The 25864-nt window shown below is 39.4% G+C and overlaps 2 protein-coding genes across 3 annotated transcripts; one reads left to right on the forward strand and one right to left on the reverse strand.

Moving 5' to 3' along the window:
• Window positions 1-1563: 1563 nt before the first annotated feature.
• KCMF1_1 (E3 ubiquitin-protein ligase kcmf1) lies at window positions 1564-24503 on the forward strand. Of its 2 annotated transcripts, none has more exons than XM_051219051.1 (6): window positions 1564-1623; window positions 11860-12047; window positions 13134-13368; window positions 16283-16767; window positions 21694-21998; window positions 23689-24503. In XM_051219051.1, exons 1-6 carry the CDS (start codon window positions 1605-1607, stop codon window positions 23825-23827), a joined length of 1371 nt encoding a protein of 456 aa, XP_051069803.1. In that variant the 5' UTR covers window positions 1564-1604; the 3' UTR covers window positions 23828-24503. The 2 variants fall into 2 exon arrangements, with proteins under 2 accessions (XP_051069803.1, XP_051069802.1); XM_051219052.1 differs by having other exon boundaries at window positions 23908-24503.
• Window positions 3262-8479, reverse strand: ABCA3_12 (ATP-binding cassette sub- A member 3). Its single transcript, XM_051213800.1, has 2 exons — window positions 7126-8479; window positions 3262-3320 (listed from the first exon to the last, which is right to left on the reverse strand). The coding sequence occupies exon 1, from the start codon at window positions 7688-7690 to the stop codon at window positions 7340-7342; it is 351 nt and encodes a 116-aa protein (XP_051069804.1). The 5' UTR covers window positions 7691-8479; the 3' UTR covers window positions 3262-3320; window positions 7126-7339.
• Window positions 24504-25864: the final 1361 nt, after the last annotated feature.

The following is a 25864-nucleotide window of genomic DNA, read 5'->3' on the forward strand; positions in this document are numbered from 1 at the left end:
ATTACTGCGATGAATTTTAATCTATTTAGGTGTCTTTTCCATCAATTATAAAGGTAAGATGTACAAATAAAAAAATCCGAGGATACAATGGTAATATCACTGTGTAAAAATGAATTGATATACAATGACGCAACAAGGAACAAACTCACAGTTTGTTGTATGGTGTAGCAGATTACGTAGGACTCACCACTAAAAATGCCACAGAAATTCAGAGTTTGACAACACCTTAATTTGTAACATATTTATGATCGAAGGAAACCAACCAGGCCAAATTAAAAGCTAGGAATGAAGGAGTTCGAAAATGTGTTTGAAAAGTTTTCGATGTGTTGAAAAACGTATGATCTGAGCTGGCCAGTAGTCTCAAGGGATGCATAGCACAGTATACCCACTCATGATCTAGCATGGATGCATGACTGAGCGTCTTCAGCTAGTGTGTCCGGTAAAATTAACGAGATCGGAATCAGTGTCAAAGGCTCACTGAACTATTTATATTGGCAATTTATTTACAGATGCAAATCTGTAGATTTCAGAATTTCAAGTTTGAATTTCCTTCACAATCTTCCGCCACAAGTACCATCAAACGTATTACATTTCGCTGATGATTTGAAACTTTGGAGAGAGATACGCAACCAAGAGAATATACTGGCGCTTCAAGAGGATCTGATTCGACTTAAAACTTGGGCAGATGACAACGGACCTACACCTCAAATTGTAAAGAAGCCCATCTGAGACATGTTGCAGACTACAGCTACAACTTAGACAACTCCCATTTAGAAGTATCACGAGTTGAAAAAGATTTTGAAGGCTGTTGCCCTACGATTTGAAGTCTTACATTAACTGTGACAAAAATACCTTTCGAGCAAACCTTGCACTGGTAACATTGAAGCTCATTTTGGCCAGTTCGACGGTAGAACTTTCCACATAGTCTTCAACAGTTCCATTCGTCCCCATTTACAATGCAGAAACATAGTAATTTCTCCCTCACTCCAGAATGATAAGGACACTCTGAAATGTACCCAACGGCGAGCCACTAAATCAGTTCGGGGACTCAAATTCAAGCCTTATGAGGAGCGCCTCCAATCACTAAGTCTCTACCTGTTGAGCTACAGGAGTCATAGAGCTGACCTTTTAATTGCTAACAGTATCCTTAACACTTCTGGACATCCCCTGAAACACCTACTTAAGTTTAACTCCAATGCAAACGTTTGGGAGTAACACCCAGAAACTGGAAATACAACTCAGCAAAACGGCTTGTAGACATGACTTCTACTCTTTAAGAGTTGTCAACTTCTGGAATTTGCTGCCGGCTGGGCTAGTTCAAATGACTTCCCGGGAGTCTTCCAAAAGGAAACTTGACCTATTCGTAAGGATTCAGGACATCTTATTATGAGTTACCAATTTCTTTTTCTTTTCTAACCTATTATAGCTAATATACCTAGGCTCCTACCTGGAGGTATTGGTGATCCCCTGCTACTAGACACGGACGCCTGTTAAGCGAAAGCTTCTATTCCGCCCACAACCAATTGACCCATTTAAAGGTTTGGCTTCTCAAGGTCGTCTGGTGTCTGTGGTTTTCGGTTGTATTTTTGTTTATTCTACGTCTGATGTCTAGCAAGCATGAAGGTAGGTTTTGTATACTTCTGTTAACGTCTTTGTGTGATGTGCTGAACTGCAGAATGCTTTCCAGTTTATAGATATTAAGGCCTCATGGCTATCACTTAATAATAGCCACCCTTCAATTTACTCCCACTGATATTTATATATATAATATTTATGTATCATATGTGCGAAACTACCCAGATAACGCTTTGCAGCTCTGTGAGCGATAATAAATATTTTTAGCGTTGAAGGTCTGGGTTTTGTGGTCGTACTTAAGACTTCAATATATTAAATTTAAACTAATTAATTAATAATTGTTAGTGTATCTCCACCTAGATAGCGTTTCCAGTTCTCGTCAAAATGGGATTAAATACCTAAACTTGTTGTGCAAGCTGGTTATCTGGATGATATCTCTTCACATTTCAACGACTTTAACACTTTTGTCTCCCATGACTTTTATTTAGCTCTTAATATTACGTTTAGAGTATTTGGTATCGGGATAAGCTAAAAAGCCTTTTCCCCTCAGGTTTGTTTAGCCTATGATGAATACTGAAAATTGTCTAAAGGTTGTATATAGTTGTTTTAGAATCACTTGGTACTACTAAGCTTCTGTTAATCGAACTTGCATTAAAAATCAAGCGTTAAATAAAGTGCTACTAGATATTGTCCAAGATATTTTGCCCACAAGTTATGTAACTAGTTAACTTTTATCTCTCTCAAAAGTGTCTTGGCGGATATAATTAAAATTCGATATTTCTACTCCAAATGTGTGGCGCATATATATTTGGTGCCCTCTTGTACCATTGTTTATGTGTTCAAATAAATAAATAATAAAAACTCCTAATGCCGATTCATAGTCGACTTATACATAGGTCAGTCAGTCAGCTATAACGCAGGACCAGGCACATATGCATCGGTCCAAGTTGCAATAACTCATTAGTAAAACAAGATGAACACCGAATTCATAGTCGTTACTTCAATGAAAGTAATGTACAAAAAGAAAGATTGCATATAAGGATATAGTACAGGAAGGAAGACTTAGTACATAGAAAGAAAGATATAAAGCAATTTTAATCTCATGGCTTAAGTGATCTATTCGGAAATATGGCACCCAGAGTCCCAACCATTGTTTATGATAGTCATGCGGACCCTAACCAAGTAGTCTGCATATCCCAACACGGATCAGATTAGAAGTTAGTGACTCCAGACACTAATGCCACGTTTTGGTTTGGCCGCCCCTAACTTTCTTCCAACCATTGCGCGTCGTGGTAATCGGTGTTCAGGCATATGTAACACGTGGCCCAACCATCTCAGTCGATGAAGATTCACAACCTCATCAACTGATTTACCATCATTCCCTAATACCCTGTGTCTAACCCTCTCGAAATGCTCTCACATGGCCACCCGTATGTAGCCTCTGCCAGGGAAGTCTTACTGCCTTCTTGTGTCATTACTGTTTACGAAATTGAGAGGACGAAAAGCGGTTGTCCAACGCTTTAACCACGTTGGTGGACATGGAGAGTCCACCTAGCGGAGTCGGAAAACCCTGATTCCAAACGAATGGTGTACATGGGCTCCAGTATCCTGCGGGGAAAAATGGCGTATGAACCAATAATTGGTCACCGGCTACCATGGGACTGCATCTCCTTACGATGCTCCACTGCCTCGTGGATCAGACCTTCAGATCGAAGGCTCTGGGTGTGGCCCCCTAAGAGAACCACCTACTTCGGTTTGGGCACCCGGACAGTATCACAGCCCTCACACATATCTAATGAGATTTGTGTGGCGCATATATATTTGGTGCCTCCTTGTACCAATATCTTTGTGTTAAAATAAAATAAAACTCCACTATTACTTACCCGATGATCCCAGCAGATGCGAGCAATATTTTCAAGGCATCTGTCGTCAAATACTAGTAGCTTACGAGTATCTTCGAATCTTAATGGCCATGTTTTGCAGCCGTAAAGTAAAACAGAACTAACCGCTGCACAGTATACTCGTCCCTTAATAGATAGGCGGATATCTCGCCTTCGTTTTCAGAACTACATAAGTGTGACCTCACTTGTTTCTGGAACCAAACAGGACTATGTCATCTGCGTATTCTAAGTCGACAAGTGGACCTGCTGGAAGGAGATCAATACCCAAGAATTCAGTAGACGAGAATGTTATTTCCATCAGTAGGTTTATGATAAAGTTAAACAAAAATGGAGAGAGTGGACAGCCTTGACAGACACCACTTGAGGTTGCAAAAGTAGATGACAGTTCGCCATAAGCTCTGACTCGACTAGTAGTGTTCGAGTAAAGAGCCTTCACAAGGTTTATGTACTTCTGAGGTACACCTTTCAATGACAGACACTGCCACAGAATCTCGCGGTCTACCGAGTCAAATGCTGCTTTTAAGTCAAGAAAGACCACCATTGTCGGACGCCGATAAGTATGCCTATGTTCTAGAACCTGACGAATGGTGAATATGTGGTGGATGCAGCCACGACCAGGTTTGAAGCCAGCTTGATTCTCTCGTGTTTGCAGTTCACGAGTCTTAGTTAGGCGTCTGATAATTATCGAGGCTAGTGTTTTAGATGCTATGTTAGTTAAAGTCATCCCTCTATGGTTGTCACAGGATAATTTTGACCCTCTCTTTTATATTGGGACGATAAGTGATTGTGACCAGTCGGATGGGATAACGTCCAGCTCCCAGATCTTAGCTAATATATTGGTTAGCCTTATCGCTAAAATTGGACCACCATCCTTAAAGACCTCTGGAGCCAATCCATCTGTACCAGCTGCTCTTCTTTGTTTCAGATTAACTATAGCCTTTTGAACTTCTGCTAGATTTGGGGGACCTACTTCAATGTTCCGTTCACACTGTCTGAGAATGGAGGGTAGTTGTAGAGTAGCTGAAGGCCAGCTGAACTGTTCTCTGAAATGTTCCGCCCATCGTTCTAAACGTCTGGACTGAGAGCAGATGAGGGTGTCGTCTTTTTTCGAAATAGTCTGACTTATTAATTCCAGTTTCTTTTATTAGCCTGTAGAGCTGTCTTGTGTTCCCTATAGCCGCCGCCTTTTCCATCTCTTTTGCTTTCGTTGCCCACCACTGCTCACGGTCGTTCCTTAGACTTTTGGTGAACCTAGATATGATTTGTTTACGCTCTTCATCATGTTCAAAGCCTGGTGGGATGAGTCTATGAGAATCCATCCGTGCAATAGACTTAGTAAAAATTCATTGGTTTTTCGTAACCCTTTGGTTTAAATCACTAATAGATGTCACTGCCGTTTCCACAGCTGCTTATATATATTTCCATACTTGTTGAGACCTCACCGCCGGAGATGGATATCCGTGGGATAAGGCAAGGTGTGCATTTTTAGGGTCGACCTTTTCTAGCCCCACTACTCCTTGTGGGAAGGCAGCATTGCTGTCATGCTGGTTGTTTGAAGGAAACATCTTACTGTTGTCACACCTCTGTACAGTCACCAGGACAACTTCGCCTACGAACCTTGGGTTTGTTGCTTTTAATCTTATCGTTCTTCAACCGACCTGTCTGGCATGGTAGGACCTTGAGGAACGGTTGTTCCAGCCAGTGTAACTCGGTTGCTTCGTCACGATAGGCAAGTCCTACCACCACATCAAGGTAGCAACAACGGTCGAGCATCAAGACTACTGTTTTCACTTTAATTGAATTAATTGCAGTCAAAGTATTTAAAATCGTATCGTTCTTCACAAGGATTTTCCTGCACTATTACTCTCTTTGAGTACGACAGTTTGTCTGGCTACTGGACTTTTACACTCAACGGTTCACAGTATTTTTTCTTTTTTTTAAACCCAACTTTTGTATCGTAAGTTTTTGTTTATGCATATTTTCATTTCCAACTTGTCTGAAAAATCTTGAGTGATGACTGAACAGTGTAAAAAAGCAATTATCAACGCCCGGATTATCGTTGCCCTTTGGAAATTGCTATATAGTGTGATGAGTGCAAAGGATACCACGAAGCTTGCACTTAATTAACTTCTGTAAATTACAAGGTGTAGCAGACTTGAATGCGTGTAGTTATGCCAGCAACGCTGCCAAGATCGAGCGAGTTTGGTCATCGTAGGGCTCTGGACATGTTCATTGACCTTAAGTTACTATACCGAATACGCACTAGGTGAATGATGTAATATCAGTGATAATGAAGGAGACTGATATTTGGAATATGTTTCGAAATTATAGTGGGAAGGTATATTTAAAGGAATATTATTATTCAAGATAGATAGTGAATGGATGTGCGCTAATGGGACTGAATTCAAGCCATATCGCCTCTCAGACCCTAACTAGATTGCCTGCATCTACTAATCAATGTAATCATTGACTGATGCTATGCATGTCCTAACCACATCGGTTCGTGAAAATCACAGCAGGATCGCCACTGGTTCCTATTCCGATACATGTCTGACATCCTCTCAAACCGCTATCTTGCACTATCTGTGGGACTAAAACCGGAGGGCTGTGAAGGACGGGGAAATCCTGTTTTGTGAGTCAATCTTTCTCGGGTTTTGAACAACTTCCGAAGTATGTGGGAAGCCAATAGTTTGTACGTGATTGGTAGGTGTGGACTACCTGGTTGGGATCCGCGAGATGATAGCAACCGATGGTTAGAGACCTTAAATGACATGGCTCAAATTCGTTTGGAATGGCGCCGGTACATCAACTCTTTGTGTTCTCCTAGATCCTAATCTTCTGAATTCTTTGTGTCCCTTTTTTCCTCTTTCCAAATTTATTTCACTGGATTATACTCCTTGAATAACATCTTCATACCCTAATGTTTCCGATTACTGCTTATACCCTTACTACGTCTACCACTATGGGATTTTAATCGACAACTGCATCTCTGTGCTAATGTGGTATGGCAACTCGAACTGAGGTACGTTCTTACGAAGTTCTATGTTGTTACTGACTGGACGCAATTAGAAGTAGACTTACTCCTGATAGTTGGTGTATAGGTGACGCAAATCCTTTTGTAAGATAAGGATGACTGTCGTTTCATTCCAGAATGTTGGAACGTCCTGTAACTCTTAAACGTTTGCAAATAAATCAGTCAATCCCATATTAAAGTCGTCACCATGCTTAAAAAGTGCAGGTGGCAAGTCATCTGGCCTGGTGATTTGTAGCGCTTCGAGAGTTCGAGTTTCCCGCTAACTTCTGCTTCGTTAGGTAGATCAGTCGTCGGGGAGATTCCGCCCTCCCTCTACAAATGCTCTCATATGGCCACGCGTATATAGCCTCTGCCAGGGAAGTCCTAATCACTGCCTCCTCGTGGCATTACTGTTGTTTACGAAAATGAGAGGACGAAAAGCGAATGTCCAGCGCTTTAACCGGATTACAAACCAATGATGCTCATGGGCTCCAATATCCTGCTGGAACAAATGGCGTATGAACCAATTATTGGTCACCGGTTACCATGGGACTGCATCTCCTTACGATGCTCCACTGCCTTGTGGGTTAGACCTTCAGATCGAAGGCTCGGGGAGTGGCCCTCTAAGAGAACCACCTACTTCGGTTTGGGCACCCGGACAGTATCACAGCCCTCACACATATCTAATGAGATTTGTGTGGCGCATATATATTTGGTGCCTCCTTGTACCAATATCTTTGTGTTAAAATAAAATAAATAAATAAAGATCAGTCGTCACGGGCCATGTAGGGCAGGACAGTCTGATCGACATCGCCGGGGCAGCAGACCAGATAATCTGTTACTCGAAAAACTACCTATCATCCAATATGTCGGTACTTGTGTTTGAGTGGAATCCCACCAGCTTCACCGATTGTTTTGCACCAGACTGCTTGCTGCCAGTGACTCGGATAAGCCGGAGAAGCTTCCGGCAGTTACCAGATGCAGCTGCTGCTTCCAAATTATTGGCACGTTCTAACCACCAGACTTCTTGGACCTTGCGCAAACTTTGCAAAATGTCCTTACGTAAGAATCTACGTTTATCATCAAGCTCGTGGTTAGCCGGAATAAAGTGACGTGCCCTAAAGGGTTGTAAAAAGCTTGTAGAAACCCAGTGTTCATAAACAGGACATCTCGCGAAATCGCATGCGACTTTACTCTCCATTTTCACGGCTTTATACAAATACCCTCAATGCTCATCCATACTTTTCGATGTGATGGTAACCAGCCTTGAGCCTAGCTCGGTTTGATATTTAGTTGCAACGGAAACTGCAACCAATTTACTGACATCGATCTGTTTGGGACGATGAATTTTTTGGCTACTGAAATGTGAAATCAGAGTAATTCAAAAGAGGGCATCGTCAGAGTCAAGATAAGTACTCCAGAAGGAGCGGTAGTCTTATACACAACCATGCTAGCGGTAGCTGATTGTGGTGTGATCAATGAGTCCAGGCTTGATATGTAGAAGGAGGACACCAGGTAGCATGTCGGCGACGACTTTTCCGACAGTTATTGCTAGCCAGGAACCGGTTATAGTTTACTCAGTTACAGGAAACGGTCGTCGCTATCTGACCAGTGGTTGACAAGTCCAAATTGGTCATCCAAATCACACCTCTGTATCTGAATGATCGACCTGTGCATACAAATCTCCGGTTAGTACTGCAATATTTGTCGAACGTGCTTTCTGCAGGACATCACTTAATGGATGGTAAAACTCATCCTTAATTGTATCTGGTCTGTAATCTGTCGGATTTCTTCCACTCTCCCCATTCTTGTTCAACTTTGTCATTGACGTACTTTTAGAGATAACACTCTCCTCATCTAAATTTACAGGGGTTGAACTTCTACCGAGAGGTTCACTTGTTGACTTAGAATATGCTGATGACATAGTTTTATTTGGCGAAGACGCTGACAAAATGCAGAGTCTTCTGACCACTCTAAGCAACAATGCAAGCATGTTCGGGATGCGATTCCCCCCCTCGAAATGCAAAATGTTGCTTCAGGATTGGGTTGCATTGACACCCGAACTAATGATAGGGAGTGAAGTAATTGAGCGTGTCGATCGCTTCACTTATCTTGGAAGTCTCATCAGCCCTTGTGGTGTGGTGTGTGACGAAATCTCAGCACGGATACAGAAGGCTCGACTAGCTTTTGCCAACTTGCGTCATTTATGGCGTAGGCGAGATATCCGTCTATCAACCAAAGGACGTGTTTACTGCGCAGCAGTTCGTTCCGTCCTACTTTATGGCAGTGAAACATGGCCGGTAAGAGTAGAGGATATTCGTAGGTTACTAGTATTTGATCATGGGTGTCTTCGAAATATTGCTCGTATATCGTGGGACCATCGAGTAAGTAATGCAGTTGTTAGGAAACGGGTACTAGGTAAGGATGGTAAATCAATTGATGACATAGTGAGACTTCATCAGTTGAGATGGCTTGGACACGTGTTACGTATGCCCAACGACCGACTGCCTCGACGTGCGATGTTCAGTGGTATAGGAGTAGGTTGGAAGAAAGCTAAGGGTGGCCAGACCAAAACATGGCACAAGTTCATGAAGTCACTGACAAGTGGTCTGAGTCATGTCGGTAGGTGTAGACTACCTGGTTGGGGACCGCGAGATGATAGCAACCGATGGTTAGAGACCCTGAATGAAATGGCTCAAAATCGTTTGCAGTGGCGCAGCTGCATACACTCTTTGTGTTCTCCCAAATTTTGATCTCCTTATTCCTCCTTGTCTCTTTTTTCTCCTCTCAAATTTATTTCACTGTATTATATTCTTTAAGTAACATCTCCAAACACTAATCTTCCCGATTACTGCTTATACTCTTATTACCTCTAACACTACGGGATTTGAATCGACCACTGCATCTCTATGCTAATGTGGTGTGGCAACTCGAACTGATGTACGTACGTACGAAGTTCTACGTTGTTACTGACTGACTGACTGGATTTCTTCCTACTTAGTGGTACTTCACTAGAGTGTTGAATATGGATATCGGATAGACAACGAACATCGGTGTTGTGACTTTCTAAAGACATAGTCAACCCTATCTGTTGTCTGGTTTGGGTTAGTGTGCTAACGTTGGAGGCCAGTTTGAACGGTATACGTGGTTTCAGAAAGACTGTTTCAGTATTCGTAGTCGGTGGTAACATTCAGCTTTCGACCATTCAGTGACCTGAGATCGTTTAGATAAGACAGGGTTTTCACCACAGGCAAGCTGCTGTATAAGTTAAAAAATAAAGTAAGCAAAGTGAAGATAGAGAGGAATACATAAGTGAATGTTATCAAATGTTTGTGAATAAGATTTGTCTGAGAGAGCTTCGAAGCAAGAGATTTTTCCAGTCGTAGTTACCATTGATTTGTGCCAGGGCTGTAATGCTGCCCGAGTGCCCAAACTGAAGCAGGTGGTTATTTTAGAGGACCGATTTCTAGGCCTTTAACCCAGATATCTAATTCACAAGGCAGTTGGGTAATGTTGGGAGATGCAGTCCCACGGTGATCGGTGACTAATAACAGGTTCATACGTCACTTGTTCCCTCAGAATCCTGAAACTCATCTACACCATTGGTTTGGAATCAAGGTTTTCCAACCACCTTAGATAGATCCTCCATGCCCACGAACTTGGAAATCCGCTTTCCGTCTTCTCGATTTCGTAAACAACATCATCATCGCCGCGAGAACGCAGTTAGTAGAACTTCCGTCATACTTATTACAGGTCAAAAATCCTAGCATTTCTTAACATTAGGGCCGCCTTCGATTAGTTGGACAGAGCTGTTGTCGGAGATTGCTTATTGAAGAAGGGTGTGCCTGAGAAGTTTATTAGCATTTTGAACGCCCCGTATACAAGCACCTAAGTCAGAGTGAGGGTATACAACCACCTCTCTTCATTGTTTCATGCAAGTAGTGGTATTAGACAAGGTTTTCTGGCTGTAAAAGGTCGGTGAGAGCAGTTTTGTTCTATGCTTGTGAAATCTGGTCTCTCCGAGTTGAGGATGTTAGACAACTTTTTGTTACTATCTTGGACATGTCCTACGGATGTCGTCCCAGGAAATTCCACGTCATCCATCACTTTCCGGCGCTGAGACCCACTGGAGATGGTCAGTGTATGACATTGTGTCGTGGTATGAAAGAGAGCTGTACAGGACTGGCTTTTGTTTGTTCTTCATGACTTCCTGGTTAGGGTCCTAGAGATGGTGGCTTGAAACGTTATCAGATATGGCTCAGAATAGAAGTCAGTGGTGATGCTGCTGTAACTTTATTTTACTTTCTTCATAAAAAGAATACGTAACTTCTTTAACTGAAAGAATCCCTTCTGGTTATACTTTCGCTGATTGGACTGTTTCTCTCATTATTATTATTATTTCACTCATACACTAATTTCTGTTCGTTGTTGCTCTTCTTATTATACGCACTTTACATTCTCTGTCTCTTCACAACCTCATTGTTACTGTGTGGCGCATATGTATTTGGTGCCCCCTCGTACCAATATTTATGTTCAAATAATCAAATAAAAAAATTACATACTCATCACGTCCCAACTTGCTGATGTCTTTCATTGTTTCGTCTTGCTCTCTAAGCTAAGAACTCATGTTTAACAATCTAGTTCTGATTTTTCGCCTGGAAAACTGTATATGAGTATGGAAGTTATATTCAGAAACTACATTCTGAACCAAAAGTGCTAAGTTCAAATACGTCCCGTCTTTATTATGATTTTTAAAATGAAACTAGATCAAAGTTTTAGCATTTATGTGAGTACCTTATGACTGCTGAAAGTGATAAATCAAATGATAGTTGATTGATGATACAAAGTGTTACTAGATATTTGACCAGCAACTTCTCATGAGACTAAAATTGCAAACATTTGATATTTGCTGACAGATCCTAACTGGATGGAAATAAAGAGGGCTAAATGATGGTCCATGCTATGATTGTTTCTTCTATATGAAGCTCGGTCTTTCTGACCTAAAAGTTGTTATATTCAACGTTTGGTTTCTGTTGTATTAAATGATTGTGCTTTAATTAGAAAATAAAGTAAATCATTGTGCTATTTTTTAGGAACTTACTCTCCCAACTCACCTTGTTCCCGAATATAGAGACTTCTATAACTAATACGCAAAATTCTGTCACCAAACACGTTACAGCATTACTGATGCAGATGTAATTCATTAGTTTTTAGTACTAGGTTATGAGTTTGAACAGTTACGTACTATCTTTTTATTAAGCCAGTTGATCTCACAATTAAGTTGTCAGTTACTGGGTCCATTTTTAAAAAATACTTTGTAAACTTTTGTAAAAGTTCTGGCAATCTTTAAAAATCTTTTTTCACATCAAGGTGTGACTTGTAACGGATGTTCACGAAGAGACTTCAGGTTTAGGCGATATAAGTGTCTAATTTGTCGTGACTATGATCTTTGTGGGACCTGTTTTGATAATCAACAAGAAACTGAAAAGCATTTAAATTCTCATCCGATGCAATGTTTGATCACTAAAGCAGATCATAATGTATTTTACTGTGGTGAGGTGAGTAACTTTTTTCTAGTTTTCAATATATGTACATTGATTTTTATCACGAAAAATATTGTTTAAAAATGCCAGATAAGTAGGATTTATAGCAGATGACAATCCCAGTTCCAGTATAGTTTAACTCGGTAGTTTAGGTATTCAATCTTCGTCTATTGGACTAGATTTCAGACATTTTGATCTAATTTTATCTAGATAACTGTTATGAGTTCTCCAAGTACCCTCTGGCGTTGATCGGTTAAGAAATGACCAACTTAATCCTGCACGGGACATGCATTGGTCCAATCAATATCCCACTAACACCCTCCTTTGAGCAGATTCGTAGGATCTGGTGTTAAGTTCCACCTCAACCGTGTGACTGGTCTATACTTTCAATTTGTCGATTTTCTAGGCAATAAAGAAGTGGTATCACTCTGCTTACACCGAGACTAGCCTGTCCGTTTCAGGGGGTTTGATTTCAAAGATGTCCAGGAAAATATCAAGAGGTGTTCTGTGTCGGGTCTCGTTGTTTACAATCAAAGCTGCTTTTAATTGGTCAGCAGTACAGGCCCAAACTTGTAGGCCAAATGACACCTTTTAAACCACATTTCCTTTCTTTTACACGATTCGATCAGCTATTCATATTGGATGTTTGCCACTATAGTCCATAGCAAGTTAAGCTATAGATTTGAACTTGAAATGCTCATTTTTTAAAACCAATATTATATTCGCTCAATCCAAATAAGCAGTGTGTTCTTCCGGTTGCTTGATATACAGTTTTAGTAAACAATGTAAACCATTTGTACTCATCAGTTTATTTTGATTGGTATTTACTGCTGTATATTGCAATACAGCTGACACTTTCATAAAGTATTCATTGACATACCAGATCCTCAAAAGAGTACTTATGACAGATGAATGTATTTACCTGTAAAATATAGATATTAGGTTGTATTGTAGATAGCTGTTTATATGGTTGCAAGACAATCTGTTAGCTAAAAAAAATCTGGATCTTTTACATATCGTTTTCAAAGGATCGTTTCATGCATTTCACTAATCTTTCTTATTTTATAGTTCCTTTTATTTGATTACTTATTTTTTTTAAAGAGCTCAACTAAATATTCTGTTCAAAGTTTCACTTGTTCAGTATGTGGCCAGTTAGGCTTTACAGAATCGTCTTTATCAAGTCATGTTTTTACTCATCATCCTAATGCTATTGATTCAGAAGTACTTTGTCCATTTTGTGCAATTCAAACGGAAGGTGATCCTAATCGTACTACACATGATATTGCAAGTCATTTTAAAAGTGTTCACAACCTTCAACCTCCCGTCAATGGTAACAGTAAGTTATGAATGCCTCTGGGTTTACATCCTTTAACGGATTTATGGGAAATAATTGGTTCTTATTTTCAAGATGCATAATAATACTCCTAGTTATGTAATGATTTATGGTATCATTATACATTCTAGTTGTGTCAGTTATTATAATAACCACCTGCTAGCCAAGATTTTAGTTTATTTCACAGCAGTCTGATCTCTACTAATACAAAGCTGTTTTCGAAATAATCAATAAAGGTATATAACACCAGGGGGTGGGACTGTCAAAGATATTCAACCATAGATCTCAAAGGGTTTTCTGGAACAACATTCAAGAGTGAGGAGTTCATGTGGAAGTTTCTTGGGAGTAAGTCATCCGATAGAAAGTTCTTAACATGTATAGAGATAGCTGGAATTTCCTACGCATACTGAATTGTTACGTACTCCGTTGTGTTTAGTTGGGTAGAGTAGAAGTGGGTTGGAGAAAAGCTGTAAATAGTCAAACTAATTCCTGAAGTAACTTACCAATGATTCGAGCTGTGTAGACAAGTGTCTGCTTTATGGTTGAGTATTTTGAAGATGGTTGAAATCAGTATTTTGGCAGTTTAGTGAAATTTATTTCAAGACTGCTCATGATGGCAGAAATCTACCTGATTATAATCTTCCATCGAATATTAGATATGTTTATCGACACGTATCTAGTTTGCTTACCGTCTGTTAAGTTACTTTTTAAATTGATAATTCTGTGCTATTTCATTTGGATGTTTTACTTTCAAAGCTAATAGTTCCTAAACAAAATCGGCACAAAATTCAAGGAGTAAACTGTTATAAATTCCTCTAGAAGTTCTTAATACTGTTATGCAGACATTAGGTATGACTGTTTGTTGCCAGTAGCTATGTTGTTACTATCTTCATAACATAATATTTGATTTCCATCTTGTAGTTTGTTAGTATTTTTTCATCTGTGTTAAGACATTAACTATATACCACAGTTTACGTTAATATTCATCAAGTTTGGAAGGAAAACTTGATAAACATCATGTATTTAGGGAAGACATATTTGTAAATTACGTTTGAAATCAGGATTTAAATACTCCCAAGATTTCGCCTAACAATCTGGTTCAAGCTTTGTCAGGTAAATTATCAAAGACACTAACACCGTTGAGTACCGGTTCAGTGGTCTAAAGGTCAAGCGTTCGCGCGCGAGACTGAAGATCCTGGGTTCGACTCCCGTGTGCAGGACCGTGTATACCCACTGCTGAGGAGTCCCGCGCTAGGACAAAACAGCTATTCATTTTTTCTACGTTACCAATAGTTGTCCACCTTTGATAGGTTCATGGTTTCAATGAAAGACAAATCTTTATATAAGTCCATACAAATACTTGTCGAATTATGCTTTAATGTTGATTCAGTACATAAAACGTGAGTCATTTGATGTTAATAGTATTCCCAATATAACATGCGTGTGTATTCAAACTATTGTTGTTGATATGGCGAGTGCTAGCTAATCAATTGGATTCAAAAGATACTAAGAAAGAAGGAACACCTCCTGAAGCCGGCTACAAGTTATAACAAAATCCAACGAATATGTCTTATTTTTTGAAAAAGGAAAGGTGTTGGGGAGATTAAAAGTGTTCCTCGAAAAAGTCCAGAGGGTCCCTGAAAACGATGGGCAACATACTGTCCAATCAGCGTAGAATAGGAGTTTCTCAGAAAAATATAGAGAGTGAAGAGCCACGTGTTGTCGCATTTGTGATTAATTGATTACCTACCCTACTACAGTATTTAGCATGGTTCCAGAAAACTCCGGAACCCAAGGCCACCAGAAATACTATTAATACCCTTGATTTTGCGTACATGAACTAATCTTATAGTAAAGCGTTCTTTTCACACTTCGCACCTTTTCTCACGTGTTTAAGTTATCGTATAGATTTAGCCTGGGGTTATTAGAAGAGCTTATGAAATCGATTCGAGCGTCCAGTTAGATTTATCACAACTGACTACCGATAGGAACCAGTTGATTGTTTCATTCATTATACATAAGTCTGAAAATATGTAAGAGTAAGTTAAGCTAATCAAGGTATGGGTCAACTAAAAATAACTATAGAGTAAGTTTGTAATGTAAAAATTAATTAGAGGTAAATCCAAATGAAGTAATTTATTAGATAATTAACCACTCATTGTTGTTGGGATCCTGTTATGAGTGATATAGATGGGATCGTTTTTATTTGTAAATCAGCAGTCCTCATGATGTAGGTAACTGCATTCTGTCTCTCCTATGCCGATTATTCTGATATATATAAATATATACCCCTTAGAAAATCAATTCATTCCCTAGCCAATGATATGCACTTGTCCTTCGGGTCACTTCAGATTGCCGTTGAATGACCTCATATGGCTAATGTTGATTGGCTTACCATATCAGTAACGTTTCAAACATTGTGTTCTTGCACTTTTACATTCAACTGTCTGGATGTTTATCCTACGTGTAAAATATCATATTCACTACATCTAAACACAATTTTGTTGTAATTCCTTAAAGATTCTGTCCTTGACTTTAAATTACAGTGATATCACTTACACAAAAGTAGACTTATATCGTGTTTATTTAGAATTATTTTTAACTCTTCCGATGTTTCTTTACGGTAAAGCATAACTGACAACATTTTTTTCATTCTTTCAGTAAAAGGTTATTTTTGTTTCCCTTTCGTTTTTAGTAATCTTTCTCAAAAACACGAGTAGTAATGGATGATCTGTTGTTTGATTATCGTTAATTCTAACCTATTACCATCAATAGAATTGATATTCAATTTATTTTTTTCTATCGCTAACATTATTACCTACCATTACACAATTTATTCTCTTCCTGTTGTCCTATTTGTTTAAACAGTGTGGATCATAATTCAAATAATGGATTTTCTTCTTTTTGTCTTTTGTAGCCATTCAGTCATCACAGTCTGCCAATAATCACCCTAAAACTTCAGTCTCTGAAGTTGTTAGCTTACGTACACGACTTAGGAATCAGTCTGTCAGCTATGATCGGCTTAAAAATGTCAACAACATTAATGCTAATACTATCACTTCACAACACCATTGTTCTTCAGCAGATAGATCATGTCACAATCAGCATAGTATAAGTTCGAATCATAACATATCACATTCATTGTCATCGAATTCACGTTTTACTTCTGGTTGCATAGTAGCAATGAAAAACTACTTAGAAAGTTATGAAATTAATAAAAATGTTTGTCATAATGATGATACTAATGGATTACTTGACCAACCAACTGACTTGTTGTTACATAACAAGAATGAAATAACTAGAAATTCTCCTACTGCCTTACATTATGAACATGATATTAACGCACTGAATTCACAATCCGAATTAAACAATGATGTTGGCGATATGAACAATCGAAGTCCAGTAAGTTTGTGATCTATTTGTATTTTGTAAGAATTTATTTATTTAAACACATAGACATAGGTACAAGAAGGCACTAAATAGATATGCACCACATAAATCATTCGATTTGTGTGAGGGCTAGGACACTGCCCGGGTACCCAAATCGAAGCAGGTGGTTTTCTTAGGTAGGCACACCCGGAGCCTTCGACCTAAAGGGCTGATCCACAGGGCAGTGGGGCAACATAAGGAGATGCGGTTCCATGGTAGCTGGTGACCAACGATTGGTTCATACTGCATTTGTTCCTTCAGGATACTGGAGCCCATGTGCATCATTGGTTTGGAATCAGGGTTTTCCAACTCCCCTAGGTGGACTCTCCATGTCCACCAACGCGGTTAAAGCACTGGACATTCGCTTTCCGTCCTCTCAATTTCGTAAACAACAGTAATGTCACGAGGAGGCAGTGAGTAGGACTTCCCTGGCAGTGGTTTTATGCATTTTGTAAGAAAGCTTGTTACCAAAATGTTTGCATCAGTAAGTGAAGAGCAAATTTTCTATCTTGAATGTATGCAGTGTAGTAATATGTAGACCACTCACTTTCTGACTTAGAATATTTAAATGACAGTTCTCTTTGTTGAGGACATTGATAAAATGCAGGGTCTTCTGATAGCTCCTCCTGTAGCTATTCTAGAGTTAATGCCGGTTTCAAGTTCGGGTAAAGGAGTAGAGTTGAGCATGGGGTTGGCAACCCCGTCCCGTAGAAGAAAATCGCCAAAGTCGGAATGGACAACACCGGGTATGAAGATATCACGGGACGACATGGCAGCAAGAGGTCTGGTGTGAGAGAAACGATCTGTGAAGATGACGGGATGCCAATCACTAACATCCATCGACGTCTTGGACGATGGGCAGAGTTTTTTGAGTAACAGTTTATCTGGTCTGCTACCCCGGCGACATCGATCAGACTGTCCTGCCCTCCATGGCCTTTGACGACTGATCCACCAAATGAAGTGGAAGTCCGCAAGGAACTCCAACTATTGGAGCGCTACAAATCACCGGGTCCAGACGACTTACCTCCGACCCTTTTTGAAGATGATGGCGGCCTTCTGGTTAATGAAGTGGCTGTGTTGTTTACAAAGGTTTGACAGTTAGAAAGTGTTCTAATATCATGGAATGAGTGGATAATCGTCCCTATCTTTAAAAAGGGTTCATGCAAGAACCATCGGAGAAGTCTACTTCCGATCGCGTCCAAACTTCTGGCTTCCGTCATTCTTCGTGGATTGTTTAAAACTCAGAAAGATTGACTCGCGAGGAGCAGGCTGGTTTTCTTTCTGATAGAGGATGTATCAACCATATCTTCACCCTCCGCCAAATGTTAGAACACCGTCATATTTATTAAAGACTAACAATCGTAATGTTTCTTGACATCAGGGCTGCCTTCGATTCGTCGGACAGGACTGTTCTCTGGAATTGTCTGTTGAAGAAGGATGTGCCTGGGGATCTCATTAACATCTTGAAAGTCCTATGTACAAGTACCTCAGACAGAGTGGGAGCATATAACCATCTTTCTCCATTGGTCCATTCAAGCAGTGGTGTTACACAGGGTTAGCCAATCCCACCATTTCTCTTCAACTGTGCTATCGATGATATTATGGAAACAGCTCTGATGGATGTAAGTAGTGGCGTTGTAGATCTACTGCCTGGAGAAATACTTCTCGACCTTGAGTATGCAGATGATATTGTCTTACTGTGCGATACCTGAAATCAATTCACGCATTGTGAAGGCCAGAACGGCTCATGCCAATCTGGGCCATCTTTGGCGCCTTCGTAATGTTAGTCTAGCTGTAAAAGGTCGGATCTACAACGCATCGGTGAGAGCAGTTTTACTCTATATTTGTGAAACCTGGCCTCTTCGAATTGAGAATATTAGACGACTCTCTGTGTTTGATCGTCGTTGTCTCTGAGGGATTGCTGACATCCAATGACAACACCATGTTAGTAGTACAGAGGTTCAGCATCGTGTGTTCGGGCACAGAGACAATAATTCATTTGGTATCACCATCTCGAAACACCGACTTCGGTGGCTTGAACATTCTCCACGACTGTCGTTTCAGGGAATTCCATGTCGTGCATTATTTGCCGACGCTGGGACTGGTTGGAAACAGCGGGGAGGTAGTCAGTGTTTGACATGGTTTGTGGTATGAAAGAAAGCTATACAGGACTGGCTTCTGTCGGTCCTTCACGACTCCATAGTTGGAGTTCTAGACATCGTGTAACACAGTGGCTAGAGATATGGCTCAGAATAGAAGCTAGTGGCGATCCTGCTGTAACTTTATTTTACTTTCTTCCTAAATAGAAGACGTAAAATCTTTAAGTGGAAGGATTCTCTGTCGCTGTACTCTCGCTGATTGAACTTTCTCTCCCATTATTGTTATTTCACTCTCATACACTAATTTCTGTTCATTGTTGCACTTTTTTTATACGCATCTTTCATTCTTTATATCTTCACGTTCTCATTATTATTGTGTGGCGCATATGTATCTGGTGCCCCTTTGTACCAATATTTGTGTGTTCAAATAAATCAAATAAATAACAGAGGAATCACATTACTCTTGGTAATAGGAAAGCTTTTCAACAGAATATTGCTGAACCAGATTATGGACTCAGTAAACACCTAAATTTGAGATCAACAGGCCGGATTCCGTAAGGATCCGTTGTGCATAAACCAAATCGTGACACAACGGATCATCGTTGGACAGTCGATTTAATGGAACTCGTCACTATACATCAACTTCATTGACTATGAGAAGGCGTTTGACAGTGTAGATAGGAGGACATTGTGGAAAATTATTCGACACTATGACGTACCTGAGAAGATCGTCAACATCATCCGGAATTCATACAGCGGACTACGGCGAAAAGTCGTGCATGGAGGACAGCTGACAGATGCATCCCACGTGAAGACCGGAATAAGACAAGGCTGCTTATTCTCCCTCTTCCTTTCTCCTGGTGGTTGACTGGATTATGAAGACCTCGACATCCGAGGGGAAGTACGGAATATAATGGACAGCTCGGAATCAATGAGAAGATTTGGTCTTCGCAGATGACCTAACCCTTCTATCTCATACACACGAACAAATACAGATGAAGACAACCAGTGTAGCAACAGTCTCTGCATCAGTAGGCCTCAACATACACGAAGGAAAAAGCAAGACCCTTAAATACAACACAGAGAACACCAACCCGATCACACTTGATGGAGAAGCTCTGGAAGGTGTAGAATCTTTCAGGTACTTGGTCAGTAGTATCATAAATGAAAGCGGAGGACCTGATGCAGACGTAAAGACGAGGATTGGCAAAGTAAGGGTCGCTTTTCTTTAGATGAAAAACCCGAAAAAAGTGTCTGTCAACCAATATCAAAGTCGGAATCTTTAATACGAACGTCAAAAGAGTCCTACTCTACGGGGCTGAAACTTGGAGAACTACTACAGCCATCATCAAAAAGGTACAAGTATTTATAAACAGTTGTCTACGCAAGATACTCAATATCCGTTGACCGGATACCATCAGAAACTGCCTACTGTGGGAGAAAGCAAACCAGCTTCCAGCTGGTATGCCTTTTAATGGGGCACTGTCACGAAACCTCAAAATCAATAGAGTTGAATGCTGTCAAAGAATACAACTGTGGTCAGAAATTTAGTCTATGTTCCAGAACCTGGCGAAGGACGAAAACTTAGTTTGTTCCTCCACCCCGTGTTTGAAATCGGCGTGGTTTTCCCGCGTTCGCTTTTCACAACCCCTAGTTAAGCGTTAAATGATTACTAAAGCTAGTATTTTACATATTATATTAGTCAAATTGACTCCTCTGTAGTTGTTGCAAGAGGATTTTTGTCCTTTTCTATGAACTGGGATGATCAACGATCAAAACAATCAAATAAAATTAGGTCCATTCTTCAGATTCCCGTTTATGAAATTGTAAATATCCATGGACTGAAGAGTTAGGACATGTATCACGTATTCCTAACCACCGTCTACCTCGACGTGCAATGTTTGCTGTTGTAAAAAAGCTGGGGGTAGCCAAATCAAGACGTGACACCAGTTCATGAGGTCACTAACCGTTAGCTGTCCCATGTAGCTAAGTGCAAACTATTTGGTTGGAATCAGCGCGACTACCGATTTCTAGTGATCTTGAATGACATGTCTCACAATTGTTCGCGATGATGCAAGTGTATTTGCCCTGTCTTCATTTGGATCCTGAATCTCGACATTTCCTTATACTATTTTATTCTTTCGATACTTAATATTTTCTACTACTGCTGATATCGTTACTACTTTGATCGCTCCAGAATTGGTTTTCGTAACCTTATCTTGTCGTGCTAACGTGGTGTAAAAACTTGAATCGATGCAATTATGTGCTGTGTTCTACATCGCATATGGCTAAATTAATCAGCATCCGTTACTAGGCTATTTACCTTAGATCAACTTAAAGTAGTTGGACGCAGTTGGCGAGAAACTCATGCTGTTTTTCACTCATCAGCTAGACTCCCTGTTGGATTTACATCAGCTCTGATAACTTTTAAAAGGTTGACGGAAATCTGGTATTGTATTCACCCTTGGTGTTAAGCTTTTAGATATAACTGGGGGATTCGTGTGTTTGATTAGTTGTAGTTGTGTTGTACACTAAATAAATACGTTTAGGGTTAAATTGTGCGACGTACACATGTTTATTTTTGATTCTGTCTTAGCTGTTAGCTTAACTATTAGTCAGGTACAAATGTGTCTGGTATACGCAAATCCTATACGCTATTTACTATATATGACCTTTTTAAGCTGTTAATTTTATTTCTATCTGTGAATACTTTCTCATGTTTATATTTTCAACTATTTCCCAAATGGAGTTCTACATTGAAACAGATTTTTTGACAGGCTTTTAATCTTGTGCTTTTTAGGTGGTCGAAACTCCGGGAAATACAAGCCATTGTACGTCAACTGTTTCTGTTATTCAAAACTCAGGACCCACCGACAGTCCTTCTTTTACCGAGAATGTGGCTACTACTGGTCATCAGGCTGTTAATCCAACGATTGATTCCAACTCTAACTTGGAATCTTTCACTTCGGAAGTATTTGACCATAAAGTGAAATCAATAAACCCTAATTCTTCGAACCATTTAAAGTCATTATCGGAAGATTTATATATAAAGTCAAGTAATGATGAAAAATCTAAAGAACCAAATAGAAAATACGTCTTTAATTCGTAAGTTTTATTCCACTTTTCTCTCCACTTAAATATTACTTGAATAACTGTACAAAAAATAACTTCAGAATAGATCCTACTAAATACAGTCAGGTTGACAGTGATATCAGACCATCATTAATAACACAGTGCGGCGTCAGAGCAGGGATTTACCTAAAATTGGAGACTATCAACTGTTTAGTCGTCGGCAACCAGTTTATGTGTCATGCTAAACAATAATAGCTTTTCTACTCTAAGATGGTTTGGTCAGTCAAACCCAATGTAGAACCTTGCACATGTATACAGCGGTCCAAGTTCTCATACCCCATTAGCACAACTAAATGAAATTGTTGGAAAAAATCCCAACTTAGTTCTGTGTTTTAGTGAAATATAAGGTTATGTTTCTTTAAGGTATAAATCATCCCAGAACTTTTTAATTCTACTTTTGTCACTCTTCATGCAGTACATATTTTGAATCCATTCATATTTCTATTCAAACTGACATAGTTGATTATCGCATCTCTGAAATAAAAAAGTAAGTATACTCATATGACGAGGTTTTGTGTTTCACGCCTTTGATTTACGTGTAGGCGTATATGTATTTCGAAAGTGAATGACTACCAGACTAACTTCCAAATTATAGTCATGTTCAACCCATGGACTCAACGAACACAGCTACTACTCATCCCACTACAGAATGAGAGTCGAACAATCAGCACAAAATTTGTAAAATGATTACATAAAAGTGTTGTGTATGTACTACAATACAAACAAATAAATCATTTTGACAACTCAATAGTAGTAGCATTTAATGTTGGTAACAAGTTTACATGGTCTTGATAGATCTGCATTCTTTCTGTTTGAAATATGTTAATGATCAAAAAACAATTAAAGATTACAAATTATTAAGTAAGTATTTCGATAAATTATTTATTTATCTCAACACATAGATATTGGTACAAAGAGGCACCAAATACATCTGCGCCACACACATCTCATTAGATTTGTGTGAGGGCTGTGATACTGCCCGGGTGCCCCAACCGAAGCAGGTGGTTCTCTTAGGGGGCTACTCCCTGAGCCTTCGACCTGAAGGTCTGATTCACAAGGCAATGGGGCATCGTAAGGAGGTGCAGTCCCATGGAAGCCGGTGACCAATAATTGGTTCATACGCCATTTGTTCACGCGGGATACTGGAGCCGATGTGCACCATTGGTTTGTAGTCCGGTTAAAGCGCCGGACATTCGCTTTTCGTCCTCTCATTTTCGTAAACAACAGTAATGCCACGAGAAGTCAGTGATTAGGACTTCCCTGGCAGAGGCTATATACACATGGCCATGTGTGAGAGCATTTCAAGAGGGAGAGCGGACTCTTCCCACTCTCGGCCGTACCAGGGCATTTGGGGGCATTCGATAAATTACACTCAGGATCTTTAAAACATTTTGGAAATATATTGATTACTCTTTGAAACTGAGTATACTTTTGCAGTTAAACTAGAATAAAGTCCAGTGTTATTAACATAAAGCACTAAATTTGCCATAAAAATTGCAAACTTTTCCAACTTTGTATTTTAACCAGTTATTAAGAGGAAAAATTGAACCATTCACAATGCTAGTTGTATTTTAATCAACTATTTTGAGTAATACTGATTTTATAAATAGCCAAGTTATTAGTTAGTTATTATATTGAATTATTGTTATTTATTTATTTTAAGACATTGTATGAATGATTCCCGATCAGCATTACCATCTGCTGTCAACCAAGATGAGTGGGATATCGATTGGCACATATTTTTGAATGAATTAATTTGGTCTAGTTTGTGTAGTAATGAAGTCTTATCGAATGATACCTGACGTTTCATTAACATGTAATACGCATGCTGATGATATGACTTATCAAGAATATTTTTAATGTTACTTTTTTACTTCATTAGTATATTACCCCACTCGATAAGACTGTCATTTTAGACTTGCAGTGCTCAACTGTGTATGGATGCCGTATCTCTGGTGTTTGTGTGTCAAACGGCTTTTATGTTCATTTTAATCGTTAAGGAGTAAACGACCTGTTGCATTCGCTGCTTGTACATGTGAGTCGATTGGTCTAACAAGATGTGTATATACAAATATATATTCTGAAGTATTTATAAGATAGATGTCTTTATTCAATACAAAAAAAAAACAATAAATCGTTAGCTTTATTGTTAATATTAACGCTAAACAAGTTACTAATTTCTTCTGCTCATCATATTCCATTATTTTTGGTATGCTGACTACCAGCACACTTTTCAAGTCCCATTACATTTTATTTTGCTCAGCCCTTCTTGGTTTAACAAAAACAAGCGTAAAAGAATACTGTAATTAGTGTTCTATGTGTTTATGACATATACCATTCTATGAAGGTAATGGTAAAAATTCAGTTTTTGGAGAAAATATTTTTTATTTCCTTATATTATAATACATGAGATATACATAACGTATATAATGACGTGCTCAATAATTTTTGTGTAAATTATTATTGGCTTTGAAATCGACTTTCTACTTTCCTTTCAACTACCTTGTTTTGCACATACAGTATGTTTCGCATTGTATTGGGGATTTTAATAGGGCTCAGTGTACAACCTACTGTGTAATCTCGCACTAAGACAATGCTGTCACTACACTGAAAGGTTGAATCCCACACATTGTATGTTCCTTTTAGGTTTGTTTTTAGTATGTCGCCGATGGCAAAACTGAATAGGAATGATGGGACTCGGCAATCATATATAAACCCACTGTTGTTGTGGAACAATAGAGACGGTTGTATGGCCTCACTCTGTGTGAAATATATTCTCATAGTAGCTTTAAGGTGGTAATAAATCTCCCAGTTACGCCCTTCCAACGGGATCCCAATAGAGCTCTATTCAACGGACCAAAGACCCCTCTATTGTCAAGGGCGTGTGTTGAAGGTATTCAAGATGTCATTTCATCCACAACCAGAACATGAACGGGAATTAAAGGGACCATTAACTGCAGGTATAGTTTACAAAACAGCGGAACTGCAGGCAGGATCGCGTGATAATTGTTGACCTTAGTGATCTATTTCGCTCGTCTACTCGGAATCCTGGGAATTCTATGCACCTGTCTGGATTTAAAGTGTTTCAGCCCCTATAAGTTGATCCTTTATCTCTACAAAGGGTTTGAGCACCGTACGTCCACTCTCGCATGCAGAAAGGTTATCATTAAGATTTGCATCGGAAGGACTGTAGTTTTGCGGTCGTATGAAAGGATCTCTAGAGAGAAGGTTGATTCTTCATGTGCTTCGCTGTGTCAAAGCCTTTTTGAACTCAACACAAAAAGTCGTAGAAATAAGGACTTTTGTGGAAGAGATTAAAAACGCTTATATGGAAGTATTCCTACTGTCAGCGAAACCTACGTACCCTCGACCGTACAACAGCTCTTGAGGATTACGTCATCAGCATATTTACTCATATTCCTCGTGTGATGCATTACTTATATTGCATCTAATAATGCTTATCTGGTAGTAGTATTTCGAGTCACAAAAAATCACTCACTAATTAAAAATCGCAATTACAGGCAGGGGATGGTTATTTGCACACACTGTTTCACATGTACATTAGTTTTGTTTGTTTGCTACTGAAGTCCAAGGGCTATTAACTGTCACTGTATTAGATTTATCGTTTAATTTACTTATAGTAGATAAAGATAAGACAGACATAATTTTTTACTTCAGGTTTTGTGGAGACGGTTGAGTCTTGTTGCTTACATAACTGACTGGTTTTTAGTTAAAAAAAGCCATTACCAAATAGAAAGCACTAAACAACTAGTTCGTCGTATAACGGGACTCCTCAGCAGAGCGCATCCATAACTAGATTGTTCAACAAAATCGGCAAA

This window comes from Schistosoma haematobium, chromosome 3 (genome assembly GCF_000699445.3).
Source record: "Schistosoma haematobium chromosome 3, whole genome shotgun sequence".
NCBI classification, from domain to species: Eukaryota; Metazoa; Platyhelminthes; class Trematoda; order Strigeidida; family Schistosomatidae; genus Schistosoma; species Schistosoma haematobium.

Excerpts from the sequence above, each read along its gene's own strand:
- KCMF1_1 (XM_051219051.1), top strand. Across the intron at positions 16,768-21,693 it reads ATATGAACAATCGAAGTCCA|GTGGTCGAAACTCCGGGAAA; the intron begins GTAAGTTTGTGA and ends TGTGCTTTTTAG. Across the intron at positions 21,999-23,688 it reads AGAAAATACGTCTTTAATTC|ACATTGTATGAATGATTCCC; the intron begins GTAAGTTTTATT and ends ATTTATTTTAAG.
- ABCA3_12 (XM_051213800.1), bottom strand. The coding sequence starts at position 7,690 with ATGGAGAGTAAAGTCGCATGCGATTTCGCGAGATGTCCTGTTTATGAA.